This window comes from Salmo salar, chromosome 14, assembly GCF_965601325.2.
Source record: "Salmo salar chromosome 14, fSalSal1, whole genome shotgun sequence".
Taxonomy (NCBI): domain Eukaryota; kingdom Metazoa; phylum Chordata; class Actinopteri; order Salmoniformes; family Salmonidae; genus Salmo; species Salmo salar.
The window spans coordinates 4,309,662-4,324,332 of record NC_138304.1 but is presented as its reverse complement, the minus strand read 5'-3'; the positions used below and the strand labels follow the sequence as shown (position 1 = coordinate 4,324,332).

At 41.4% G+C, this 14,671-nt stretch overlaps 1 protein-coding gene across 1 annotated transcript in view; it reads right to left on the bottom strand.

Moving 5' to 3' along the window:
- myo10 (myosin X) overlaps positions 1 to 14,671 on the bottom strand; it is a 303,162-nt gene that overhangs the window by 237,488 nt on the left and 51,003 nt on the right. Inside the window, exon 2 of the mRNA XM_082960691.1 lies at positions 1,883 to 1,981. Coding sequence (XP_082816817.1) covers positions 1,883 to 1,981 — 99 coding nt within the window. The remainder of the gene's footprint in view (positions 1 to 1,882; positions 1,982 to 14,671) is intronic.

Below are 14,671 nucleotides of genomic sequence, written 5' to 3'. Positions count from 1 at the left end.
GTAAGTGGTGTCAAGTGTGGTCACGGGACGTTTCTAAGTGTCCCTAAACCTCTCCAAAGTGTCATATGTAAGTAAATTAGATAATTCCAGTGCTATTACATATTTGCAATCCCTAATATGCTATTTGTTCAGTATAAAAACACAATTTCTACCATATCAACCTCACTTAAACAGCTCCAACAATCGTCTTACTTTCAGCCATTCATCAGTCATTTGTGTAAGTGTGTATGTTGAGTGTCCTTCACTAAAAGCGTGCTGAAAGTCAGTTGTTAATTTGTTTACTGTGAAATAGCATTGTATCTGGTTAAACACAATTTTTTCCAAAGGTTTACTAAGGGTTGGTAACGGGGTGATTGGTTGACTATTTGAGCCAGTAAATGGTCGACTACTATTCTTGGGTAGCGGAATGACTTTTGCTTTCCTCCAGACCTGAGGGCACACACTTTCCTGTAGGCTTAGATTGAAGAGATGGCAAATAGGATTGGTAATATTGTGGCAATGTTAGCCAGGTGAGCTAAAGCCTGCATGTCTTGAGCTAGTAACCGAAAGGTTGCTGGATCGAATCCCTGAGCTGACAAGGTAAAAATCTGTTGTTCTGCCCCTGAGCAAGACAGTTAACCCAGTGTTCCCTGGTCGCCGAGGATGTGGATGTTAATTAAGGCAGCCCCCTGCACCTCTCTGATTCAGAGGTGTTGGGTTAAATGCAGAAGACACATTTCAGTTGAATGCATTCAGTTGTACAACTAACTAGGTATCCCCCTTTCTTTTCTTGAGGTTTCAGTCAAGGTGAATCCTCACACAAGCATGGTTCACCACTCACCTCCGTTACGGTGGCTAAATTCGTTGACAGGACTGTGTCAACTTGAGTGTTAGTTGTTTGTCAGGGCTGTGTCAGCTTCAGTGACATCAATTCTCTCTTTCTAAGGTGTTGTTAGCAACTGACCTCTAGGGAGTCAAACCCAACAGCCTTAATCACAAACCCAACAGTGTTTTGAGTTGTGGGTAAGTGTAACCCAAAGTACACACCAAAACACAGGGGTGTTCAAAGTGACCTTACAGATTGTTTAATAAGCACTAAACCAGGCATTTTAAGAGCCTGTCCACAGCGTTTTATGGGTGTATCAGCCTGCACTACCAGTATGCTCTTCCCTGTATGCTGGTTGCCTCCTCTGTAGTGCTCATCATTAAACCATTGTTAGTCATGTAAGAAAAACACTCTTCAAGTAAACCATTGTTAGTCATGTGAGAAAAACACTCTTCAAGTAAACCATTGTTAGTCATGTAAGAAAAACACTCTTCAAGTAAACCATTGTTAGTCATGTAAGAAAAACACTCTTCAAGTAACCTATATTGAGTTTTATAGACATAGTAGTGTCCAGCCTTTATTTGAGTCCTTTCCAGGATCATCCTCTTTAGAGAAATCATGCTTTATATGTTGCAACAACCCAAAAAGTTTTATTTCCGGTCTGAATATTCCTTAAACATAGTTGATCATTTTGGCCTTCAAATTCCATTGGTTAATTTGATTTTTGCGCTATGACCCCTAAACGAGCTACAAACCTGTCTATCCATTGTTTTCACAATATATGGATCACAGCATTAAAAAAGGAAAGGGGTTACTAGATTCTGAAATTACATCCCTTCCTTTTTTTCCAAGGTCTGCTGTCCTGTGTTTATAACATTTTATGTATATTCCCTATGTTGTGCTGCCAGATACTTTCAATGCAGGCAAGGTTGGGAAAAGGGGGATCCCAACCAATAAATACAGAATTCTGGCAGCCCCAAAAGAAGGTAAGCACATTCTTGAGGTGTTGCCAGATTTTTATTGTAACTCACTTGGGTGAATAATTTTGTCTTTAAAAGGGGAGTGTTATGGTCTTACCTGTCCATATTCAGTAGCGAAAACCACCACGCCTCCAGAGCAAGAGGAAACAGTGCTGGGGAGGTATTGTTCTTCCTCGTGTAACCACACACGGGCGCCCTGTGTAAAGAGACAAATAGTCACCATTGAGACTAGTGTCTCTTTTTCAAGGGAGCACTGCATATACAATTTCATCGAACAAAAAAATTTAATACAATAGAAAAAAGTAAAATACAGCACAGCACAACACAAATTGCACAAATTGCGCAAATTACTAAACCTGTAAATTCACATTGCCATACTTCCTAGACTCGTATTCACTCAGCTACTGGAACTTCTTCATAGGAACATTAAACAACTGGAAAGTAAGGTTCCTAAACGTGTAATGAATATAATCAAATGATATAATCTTGCAGAACTCAACATCACAGACCACAACATTAAACAATCAAAAAACCAACTGCCCAGTATAACAATAAAATCACACTGGTCTTTGTTTTATCACCTCAGATATACAGTACCAGTCAAAAGTTTGGACACACCAACTCATTCAAGGGTTTTTCTTTATTTATACTATTTTCCACACTGTAGAATAATAGTGAAGACATCAAAACCATGAAATAACACTTGAGATTTGAGATTCTTCAAAGTAGCCACCCATTGCCTTGATGACAGTGACTTTCAACGTGGCATTGTCATAGGATGACACCTTTCCAGCAAGTGAGTTTGGAAAATTTCTGCCCTGCTAGAGCTTCCCCGGTTAACGCTACAGCATATAATAACATGCTAGACGATTCCGAGCTTCCAACTTTGTGGCAACAGTTTGGAGAACGCCCTTTCCTGTTTCCTGCATGACAATGCCCCAGCGCACAAAGCAAGGTCCATAAAGAAATGGTTTGTCGAGATCGTTGTGGAAGAACTTGACTGGCCTGCACAGAGCCATAACCTCAACCCCATCGAAATCCTTTGGGATGAATTGGAATGCCAACTGCGAGCCAGACCTAATCAACTGACAACATCAGTGCCCGACCTCACTAATGCTCTTGTGGCTGAATGAAAACAAGTCCCTGGAGCAATGTTTGAACTTCTAGTGGAAAGACTTCCCAGAAGACTGGAGGCTGTTATACCAGCAAAAGGGGGAAGAACTCCATATTAATGCCCATGATTTTGGAATGAGATGTTCGACAACCGGTGTCCACATACTTTTGGTCATGTAGTGTAGCATTTAGCAAAAAAAAACATGATTATTTGTCTCTCTGAAATGAAACCATCAAGTGATAGACATGTATTTGTTTAAAATATGTCATTGAACAACCCCATTCCATGATTAGATAGTGAAAAAACACACCAATCGCTTTCAAATCAAATCAAATCAAATTGTATTTGTCACATGCGCCGAATACAACAGGTGTAGACCTTACCGGGAAATACTTACTTAAAAGCCCTTAACCAACAATGCAGTTCAAGAAATATAGTTAAGAAAATATTTACAAATAAACTAAAGTCATTTTTAATAATAAAAGTAACATAATAAAATAACAATAACGAGGCAATATAGAGGGGGTAGAACCGATTCAATGTGCGGGGGTACAGGTTAGTAGAGGCAATTTCTACATATAGATAATAAAGAGTGAGAAGCAGCAGTGTAAAAACAAAATCAAAGGGGGGGGGGTCAATGTAAATAGTCCGGGTGGCCATTTGATTAATTGTTCAGCAGTCTTATGGCTGGGGGTTCAGTGACTTTAGGTGGCTTAATAATTTCTTTAAACAATAAAATAGAATTTACTAAGATTTCTGAAAATCGATACGGTGCATTCAGAAAGTATTCAGGCCCCTTGACTATTTCCACATTTTGTAACGTTACAGCCTTATTCTGAACTGAATTAAATAAATAAAAATAATCATCAATCTACACACAACACTCCATAATGACAAAGCAAAAACAGGTTTGGAGAGATTTTTGCAAATGTAAAAAAAATAAAAAACAGACACCTTATTTACATAAGTATTCATACCCTTTGGTATGAGACTCGAAATTGAGCTCAAGTGCATCCTGTTTCCATTGATCATCCTTGAGATGTTTCTAAAACTTGATTGGAGTCCACCTGTGGTAATTTAAATGATTGGACATAATTTGGAAAAGCACACACCTGTGTATATAAGGTCCCACAGTTGACAGTGCATGTCAGAGCAAAAACTAAGTCATAAGGTCAAAGGAATTGTCCGTAGAGCTCCGAGACAGGATTGTGTTGAGGCACAGATCTGGGCAAGGGTAACAACAACAAAAAACCACAGTGGCCTCCATCATTCTTAAATGGAAGAAGTTTGGAAACACCAAAAATGTTCCAAGAGCTGACCAAACTGAGCAATCGGGAGAGAAGTGCTTTGGTCAGGGAAGTGACCAAGAACCCGATGGTCACTCTGACCGAGCTCCAGAGTTCCTCAGTGGAGATGAGAGAACCTTCCAGAAGGACAACCATCTCTGCAGCACTCCACCAATCAGGCCTTTATGGTAGAGCGGCCAGACGGAAGCCACTCCTCAGTAAAAGGCACATGACAGCCCACTTGGAGTTTGCCAAAAGGCACCTAAAGGACTCTCAGACAATGAGAAACAAGATTCTCTGGTCTGATGACCAAGACTGGACTCTTTGGCCTGAATGTCTCGAGGAAATCGGGCACCATCCCTACGGTGAAGCATGGTGGTGGCAGCATCATGCTGTGGGGATGTTTTTCAGTGTCAGGGACTGGGAGACCAGTCAGGATTGAGGAAAAGATTAATGGAGCAAAGTACAGAAAGATCCTTGATGAAAATATGCTCCAGAGCACTCAGGACCTCGGACTGGGGCAAAGGTTCACCTTCCAACAGGACAACGACTCTAAGCACACAACCAAGACAACGCAGGAGTGGCTTTGGGACAAGTCTCTGAATATCCTTAAGTGGCCCAGCCAGAGCCCGGACTTGAACACGATCGAACATCTCTGGAGAGACCTGAAAATAGCTGTGCAGTGACACTCCACTTCCAATTTGACATAGCTTGAGAGGATCTGCAGAGAAGAGTGGGAGAAACTAAATACAGGTGTGTCAAGCTTGTAGTGTCATAGCCAAGAAGACCCGAGGCTGTAATCGCTGCTAAAGGTGCTTCAACAAAGTACTGTGTAAAGAGTCTGAATACTTATGTAAATGTGATATTTCATTTTTTTATTTAAAAAATAAATACATTTGCAAACATTTCTAAAAACCTGTTTTTGCTTTGTCATTATGGGGTATTGTGTGTGGATTGATGAGGGAAAAAAATGATTTAATCCATTTTAGAATAAGGCTGTAAAGTCAAGGGGTCTGAATACATTCCGAATGCACTGTATATAGCATTTTGGAATGAAACTTTACACATTGCAGCTTTGAACTTCTGAACCCCCTTACACGGAATGCTCATTATCAAAAACTCCCATGTATGTCACAGTAGCTGATGACTAACCACTTTTGACAGGCAGCTGCATTGCCCTCTCTGCATAGCGTTGACCTTTCCCTTAGCCAATAGGGTCACAGCTGTCGGGAACTGGGAAACGTATTATGGATTCAGGTTACAGGAGGTTTATACCTGGGCACACTTTAGCACACTCAGGAGAGCAGTAAACATTGTTGTATATTGAGTCCTTTAATGAGCGTGGACGATTGTGGTGGAACACTACTTCCGAAGAGGCTTCTATCTAATGTGACCTAGAGGTTTTGTGCTTTTTTTGTTGTTGTGAATGTTCACATCTTTACAGCTGGATAATTACTAATTACTCAAGTTGTTTTTTTCTCCGTGAGCCCAACTTGGAACGAGCAACCCACTGGACATAAGTGTTTACTGGGTGTATATGAACATAAGTAAAAGTGTGTAAAATATTACTGTAAAATATAAATTTTTAATTCCAGCTGATTGGAGGTCTCTTTAGCTATTCACCTCCTGATGCCAAAGCTACACTTGGGATATGGAAAACTCATCCTAGATAAGAGCTTATAGAGGCAATCGCTGCCAAGAGCGATCCACTGCCCTCACTTTGACTCTCAGACAAAGAGTTTCACTTTGCACATAATATGACCACTATCAGTCAGGCAGTCAATAATCTTCAATATCTTTGAATTAAATGAAAATGAATGCATGTCGTTCTTTTTTCTTTTGTTTTTAGCTCAAGCCGTCCTCTAGCAGTTCCCCCCTGCCCATGAAGAGAGTAGCTTTGTACCAAACCAAATAACCAGGAGGCCTCCGGTGATGCCTCTTAAATGCATAGCCACATGTGTGCCGTACTCATTAGTGTGACCGGACAATGTTAATGAGAAAAACATACTGTGCTTTTTGAAGAATGGTTTGGCAAGGGCCAGGGGGGGTCCCCCTATTGAACTGGGCCAATGATTGACCCCTGACCCCCGACCAATAAGCCCTACACCTGACTGACTAGGATGACTAGCTGAGTTCTGTCTGAACCGGCACCTGAGGTGAGAAGAGAAGAAAGGAAGAGAGAGATAGAGAGGGAATCCAACTGTTACCCCTTCACCTACCCACCCACCCAGCCAACCACCAACCCACACAGGTTGCATGTCTACCCTATCAGCAGTGTATCAATGGAGAGCAGTAAGTTGTTCTAATCTAAACCCTCGACAGACTCCTGCTGAAGAGAGAAAACACACACGTTAGAAGAACAAGGGATCACCAAGGAAGAGATAAGTCTGGACTACAGGGGAAGCTCATAAAGGAACTCATCTTTCGATATGAGAAATGTGACTAATTAACTTTATTCAAAGCAATAGGATTTCAGAGATTTTAGATAAAAATAAGTGTTTTAAAATGAGTTTACAAAACATTAAGAGCACCTGCTCTTTACATGATATACAGTGCCTTGCAAAAGTATTCATTCCCCTTGGCGTTTTTTTCTATTTTTGTTGCATTACAACCTGTAATTTAAATAGATTTTTATTTGGACTTCATGTGATGGACATACACAACATAATCCAAATTGGTGAAGTGAAATGAAAAAAATAACTTGTTTCAAAAAAATTAAAGAAATAAAAAAACGGAAAGATGGTGCGTGCATCTGTATTCACACCCTTTGCTATGAAGCCCCTAATTAAGATCTGGTGCAACCAATTACCCTTGGAAGTCACATAATTAGTTAAATAAAGTCCACCTGTTTGCAATCTAAGTGTCACATGATCTGTCACATGATCTCAGTATATATACACCTGTTCTGAAAGGCCCCAGTCTGCAACACCACCAAGCAAGGGGCACCACCAAGCAAGTGGCACCATGAAGACCAAGGACCTCTCCAAACAGGTCAGGGACAAAGTTGTGAAGTACTGATTAGGGTTGGGTTATAAAAAAATATCAGAAATTTGAACATCCCACAGAGCACCATTAAATCCATTATTAACCTGTTAGGGCTAGGGGGCAGTATTGACACGGCCGGATAAAAAACGTACCCGATTTAATCTGGTTACTACTCCTGCCTAGTAACTAGAATATGCATATAATTATTGGCTTTGGATAGAAAACACCCTAAAGTTTCTAAAACTGTTTGAATGGTGTCTGTGAGTATAACAGAACTCATATGGCAGGCCAAAACCTGAGAAGATTCCAAACAGGAAGTGGCCTGTCTGACAAGTTGTGTTTCATCTTGGCTCTTTTTATTGAAGACTGAGGATCTTTGCTATAACGTGACACTTCCTACGGCTCCCATAGGCTCTCAGAGCCCGGGACAAAGCTGAACGATATCGAGGCAGCCTCTGGCTGAAACACTTTATCGCGTTTGGCAAGTGGCCGATCAGAGTACTATGGGCTTAGGCGCATGCCCGAGTCGACCCCATGCTTTATTTTCTTTCGTCTGTTTACCTAAACGCAGATTCCCGGTCGGGATATTATCGCTTTTTTATGAGAAAAATGGCATAAAAATTGATTTTAAACAGCGGTTGACATACTTCGAAGTACGGTAATGGAATATTTAGAAATTTTTTGTCACGAATTGCGCCATGCTCGTCACCCTTATTTACCCTTTCGGATAGTGTCTTGAACGCACAAACAAAACGGCGCTGTTTGGATATAACTATGGATTATTTTGAACCAAACCAACATTTGTTATTGAAGTAGAAGTCCTGGGAGTGCATTCTGACGAAGACAGCAAAGGTAATAACATTTTTCTTATAGTAAATCTGACTTTGGTGAGTGCTAAACTTGCTGGGTGTCTAAATAGCTAGCCCTGTGATGCCGGGCTATCTACTGAGAATATTGCAAAATGTGCTTTCACCGAAAAGCTATTTTAAAATCGGACATATCGTGTGCATAGAGGAGTTCTGTATCTATAATTCTTAAAATAATTGTTATGCTTTTTGTGAACGTTTATCGTGAGTAATTTAGTAAATTCACCGGCAGTGTTCGGTGGGAATGCTAGTCACATGCTAGTCACATGCTAATGTAAAAAGCTGGTTTTTGATATAAATATGAACTTGATTGAACAAAACATGCACGTATTGTATAACATAATGTCCTAGGGTTGTCATCTGATGAAGATCATCAAAGGTTAGTGCAACATTTAGCTGTGGTTTGGGGTTATGTGACATTATATGCTAGCTTGAAAAATGGGTGTCTGATTATTTCTGGCTCGGTACTCTGCTGACAGAGCGTCCCACCTAGCCCATAGAGGTTAAAAAATGTAAAGAAACCTGCCAAGAGAGGGCCGCCCACCAAAACTCACAGACCAGGCAAGGAGGGCATTAATCAGATAGGCAACAAAGAGACCAAAGATAACCCTGAAGGAGCTGCAAAGCTCCACAGCGGAGATTGGAGTATCTGTCCATAGGACCACTTTAAGCCGTACACTCCACAGAGCTGGGCTTTATGGAAGAGTGGCCAGAAAAAATCCATTGCTTAAAGAAAAAAATAAGCAAACACGTTTGGTCTTCACCAAAAGGCATGTGGGAGACTCCCCAAACATATGGAAGAAGGTACTCTGGTCAGATGAGACTAAAATTTAGCTTTTGGCCATCAAGTAAAACACTATGTCTGGAGCCAACCCAACACATCTCATCACCCCGAGAAAACCATCCCTACAGTGAAGCATGGTGGTGGCAGCATCATGCTGTGGGGATGTTTTTCATCGGCAGGGACTGGGAACTGGGCAAAATTGAAGGAATGATGGATGGTGCTAAATACAGGGAAATTCTTGAGGGAAACCTGTTTCAGACTTCCATTGATTTGAGACTGGGACGGAGGTTCGCCTTCCAGCAGGACAATGACCCTAAGCATTCTGCTAAAGCAACACTCGGGTGGTTTAAGGGGAAACATTTAAATGTCTTGGAATGGCCTAATCAAAGCCCAGACCTCAATCCAGTTGAGAATCTGTTGTATGACTTAAAGATTGCTGTACACCAGCGGAACCCATCCAACTTGAAGGTTTCTTGATGTGCCGAGCTTATAGAGAAGGTTGCTCTACAAAGTATTGACTTTGGGGTGGTGAATAGTTATGCACACTCAAGTTTTCAGTTTTTTTTGTATTATGTCTTGTTTGTTTCACAATAAAAAATATGTTGCATCTTCAAAGTGGTAGGCATGTTGTGTAAATCAAATGATACAAACCCCCCAAAAATCTATTTTAATTCCAGAATGTAAGGCAACAAAATAGGAAAAATGCCAAGGGGGTGAATACTTTCGCAAGCCACTGTAGACTGACCAGGTGAATCCAGGTTAAAGCTATGATTCGTTATTAATGTCACCTGTTAAATCCACTTCAATCAGTGTAGATGCAGGGGAGGAGACAGGTAAAATATGTTTTTTTAAGCCTTGAGACAATTGAGTGGCCTTTTTGAACAGGGTATGGTTGTAGGTGCCAGGCGCACTGGTTTGTGTCAAGAATTGCAACACTGCTGGGTTTTTCACACTCAACAGTTTGCCATGTGTATCAAGAATGGTCCACCACCCAAAGGACATCCAACCAACTTTACATAATTGTGAGAAGCACTGGAGTTATGAAGGAAAAAGGAAACCGCACACTGCTCTTGTTAGTATCACTGATATTTAATAAACTTACGTATCGGCCTCACAGCCTTCGTCAGAGCTGGAGCACTGGAGTTAACATGGGCCAGCATTCCTGTGGAACATTTTTAATACCTTGTAGAGCCCATTCCCCGAAGAATTTAGGCTGGTCTGAGGGTGCAAGCGGAGGAAGGTGTTCTTAATGTTTTGTATACTCAGTGTATATCACTGTATGAGAATTAACAGAATTGCTAAGGGAAAGTATTACCAGGTTTGCGGTGACTCACAAAATCAAACTATCTACAGTGCCTTCTGAAAATATTCATACCCCTTGACTTATTCCACATTTTGTTATGCAACAGCCTGAATTCAAAACGGATTTAATAGATTTCCTTCTCACCCATCGGAAAACAAAGTGAAAACATGTTTTGAAATATGAAATATCTAATTTACATAGGTATTCGCATCCCTGAGCATCAATGTGAGAACCACCTTCGGCAGCGAATAAAGCTGTCTTTCTGGGTAAGTCTGTAAGAGTTTTGCACACCTGGATTGTACAATATTTCCCCATTATTCTTTTCAAAATTATTCAAGCTTTGTCAAATTGGTTGTTGATAATTGCTAGACAACCATTCTCAAGTCTTGCTTGAGAATCAAAACTGTAAGTTTTGATTCAAGTCAAAACTGTAACTCGTCCACTCAGGAACATTCATTATCTTCTTGGTAAGCAACTCCAGTCTAGATTTGGCCTTGTGTTTTAGGTTATTGTCCTGCTGAAAGGTGAATTAATCTCCCAGTGTCTGGTGGAAAGCAGACTGAACCAGGGTTTCCTCTAGGATTTTGCCTGTGCTTAGCTCCATTCTGTTTGTTTTTTATCCTGAAAAACTCCCTAGTCCTTAACTATTTCAAGCATACCCATAACATGATGCAGCCAACACTATGCTTGCAAATATGGAGTGTGGTACTCACTAGTGTGTTTTATTGGATTTGTCCCAAAAAATAACACTTGTATTCAGGACAAAAAGTGAATTGCTTTGCCACATTTTTTAAATATTACTTAGGTGCCCTGTTGCAAACTGGATACATGTTTTGGAATATTTTTATTCTGTACAGGCTTCCTTCTTTTCACTCTGTCAATTATGTTAGTATTGTGGACTAACTACAATTTTGTTGATCCGTCCTCAGTTTTCACCTATCACAGCCATTAAACTCTGTAACTGTTTTAAACTCACCATTGGCCTCATGGCGAAATCCTTAAGCAGTTTCCTTCCTCTCCGGCAACTGAGCATCTTTCGAGGGACTAGGTGTATTGATACACCATCCAAAGTGTAATTAATAACTTTGCAATGCTCAAAGGGATATTCAATGTTAGCTTTTTCTTTACCCATCTACCAATAGGTGCACTTCTTTGTGAGGCATTGGAAAACCTCCCTGGTTTTGTGGTTAAATCTGTGTTTGAAATTCACTGTTCGACTGAGGGACCTTATAGATAATTGTATGTCGGCAACAGAGATGAGGTTGTCATTCAAAAATCATGTTAAACATTATTATTGCACAGTCCATGTAACTTATTATGTGACTTGTTAAGGACATTTTTACTCCTGAACTTACATAACAAAGTGGGTTGAATAGTGGGTTGAGACTCAAGACATTTCAGCTTTTCAAAAACATAATTCCACTTTGACATTATGGGGTATTGTGTGTAGGTCAGTGACAAAATAATCGAAATTGAATCCATTTAAACTCAGGCTGTAACACAACAAAATGTGGAAAAGGTCAAGGGGTGTGAATACTTTCTGAATGCACTGTAAATGTGTTACAAAAGATTTTGTGCTAACATTAGTGTTAACAGTTATGTGCGCTTTACCAAGTCGCAACATGTGTTCTGTGGTTTTGGACTTCCAGTTCCTTGTACGAGTTCTTACGTTTCCGGCTTACAAGGTAAGTATTATTCTTAGAACTGTGGAGTAACTTGGGCTGCAGTGGCAGCATCTCAGTGCGCATAGCCAAGTTGCAGCAGGTTCTGGTTCCCTATATGGGAATGACAGTTCAGGCCTCATGAAGCTCTGAGAGTTCTAGCTTCTTGGGTAAGTATTAGGGAAAAAGGTGGCTTCTGTAAGCCCTTATTGGAGCCCGTGGAACCTGTGTGAGCTTAGGCTGCCATGGACCTCCTAGTTTGGGACCCTCTGAGCCGGTTTGGGACGCTCTGAGCTAAGGTTATGTGTATGCTCTCCACTTTCTGGAGGACTGAGTTCTGAAATCAGTAGAATTCGAGTATGATAGCTAAGAGATGGAGAACACACCAGTCTGGATTACATCATCAAACGTTGGCATCCATGCATGGCATCAGACAGGAGCCGTGTCCAACCATGATGCATACTGGTAAGATTTTCAGATATGACATGTTTCTAATTTTGACAAAGTGGTTTCATTTCAAGTGTACTGTTAGCTAGCTAACGTTAGCTGGCTGGGTAGCTAGCTAATGTTATGTGTATGATCTTATTCTTCGTATCTCAGACACATTTGCTTGACTAGTTATAGCCATATAACCTGGTTGGTTAGCTAACTGCAGATTCATGCAGGGTAGTAACCTCATGAGTTGGGATTATGGTCCATTGTAAAGCTGCCTACTACACTGAGGCTAGGAAACACTGTCACCACCGATAAATCCGCGATAATTGAGAATTTCAATAAGCATGTTCTACGGCTGGCCATGCTTTCCACCTGGCAACCCCTACCCCGGTCAACCACCCTGCACCCCTCACTGCAACTTGCCCAAGCCTCCCCCATTTCTCCTTCACCCAAATCCAGATAGCTGATGTTCTGAAAGAGCTGCAAAATCTGGACCCCTACAAATCAGCAGGGCTAGACAATCTGGACCCTCTCTTCCTAAGATTATCCGCCAAAAATTGTTGCAAGTCCTATAGTTAGCTTGTTCAACCTCTCTTTCGTATCGTCACAGATCCCCAAAGATTGGAAAGCTGCTGCGGTCATCCCCCTCTTCAAAGGGGGAGACACTCTAGACCCAGACTGCTACCCTGCGTTTCTAAGGTCTTTGAAAGCAAAGTTAACAAACAGATCACCAACCATTTAGAATCCCACCGTACCTTCTCCGCTATGCAATCTGGTTTCCGAGCTGGTCATGGGTGCACCTCAGCCACGCTCAAGGTCCTAAACGATATCATAACCGCCATCGATAAGAGACAATACTGTGCAACTGTATTCATCGACCTGACTCTGTCAATCACCACATTCTTCTCGACAGACTCAACAGCCTTGGTTTCTCAAATGACTACCTCGCCTGGTTCACCAACTACTTCTCTGATAGAGTTCAGTGTGTCAAATCGAAGGGCCTGTTGTCTGGACCTCTGGCAGTCTCTATGGGGGTGCCACAGGGTTCAATCCTCGGGCCGACTCTTTTCTCTGTATAGATCAATGATGTCGCTCTTGCTGCTGGTGATTCTCTGATCCACCTCTACGCAGACGACACCATTGTGTATACTTCTGGCCCCTCTTTGGACACTGTGTTAACTAACCTCCAGACGAGCTTCAATGTCATACAACTCTCCTTCCGTGGCCTCCAACTGCTCTTAAATGCAAGCAAAACTAAATGCATGCTCTTCAACCGATCGCTGCCCACACCTACCCACCCATCCAGCATCACTACTCTGGACGGTTCTGACTTAGAATATGTGGACAACTACAAATACCTAGGTGTCTGGTTAGACTGTAAACTCTCCTTCCAGACTCACATTAAGCATCTCCAATGCAAAATTAAATCTAGAATCGGCTTCCTATATCGCAACAAAGTATCCTTCACTCATGCTGCCAAACATACCCTAGTAAAACTGACTATCCTACCGATCCTCGACTTCGGCGATGTCATTTACAAAATGTTGAGCATTTTTGAATGCTCAACAACCTGTTGAATATGTCCAGTGTCAGTAAACGTCAGCAACAATGCGTAATTCAGTTGTTGCCAGCAGCACTGTTACAGTCACCAACGCTCTGGATAACATGAAAACAGCCTAAACAGCTTTGCTAAGGTGAGTAAAATGGTCAGAGTGGGGTGTTCTCTCATCATGTGTCTGGAAGTAGCTAGCCAATGTTAGCCAGTTAGCTTGGGTGCTTGACTGTCGTTGTGAGGTCAGAGCTTTTAGAACAACCCTACTTATTGGCCAGAGCGTCCAGTGTGCGCTCTGAACCCAAAACCACAGATAGGGCGAGTAATGTTCAGTGAGCTGTTCTCTCTCTCTGTTAGATGTCTGGAAGTAGCTGGCAAGTTAGTACAGAATGGTTCGATCAACCCTTAAAGAGATGGTGGGGCTAAGGCTTAAGAAGGTGTGAACAATGCTGAATGGGTGTAGACAAAAAAGGGCTTTCCAATTGTAGTACCAAAACATTGAAAGACGGTTTTCTTAAAAGTGAGTTGATAAACTTTGAAAGCAGAATTACTTTCCCATTGTTTCCTCAAATCAAGTGTATGATATACCCTTTTGTAGTTCTGAGTCTCCACATTTGTCCAATGTAAAAAACACAAATACAAATGTTTCTACATAAGAACGAATCCAGGTGGTGAGTCCCAATTGAGGAAATGAATACGAGTCCCAGTACTATAGCCAGGAAGGTGGGGCTTTTGAGTGTCGGGCTTGGCATCCATTGGCCCGCCTGGTGTGATTTCAGTTTTCTTCAGGTAAAAATTATCGTTATGTTATACCTCGTTCCCTCCTTCAGGGAACAGTAGTTATATTCATAACTGTATGTTTCTGAGGGTGCATATCAAAAGTGGCCTTATTTCCTTTTC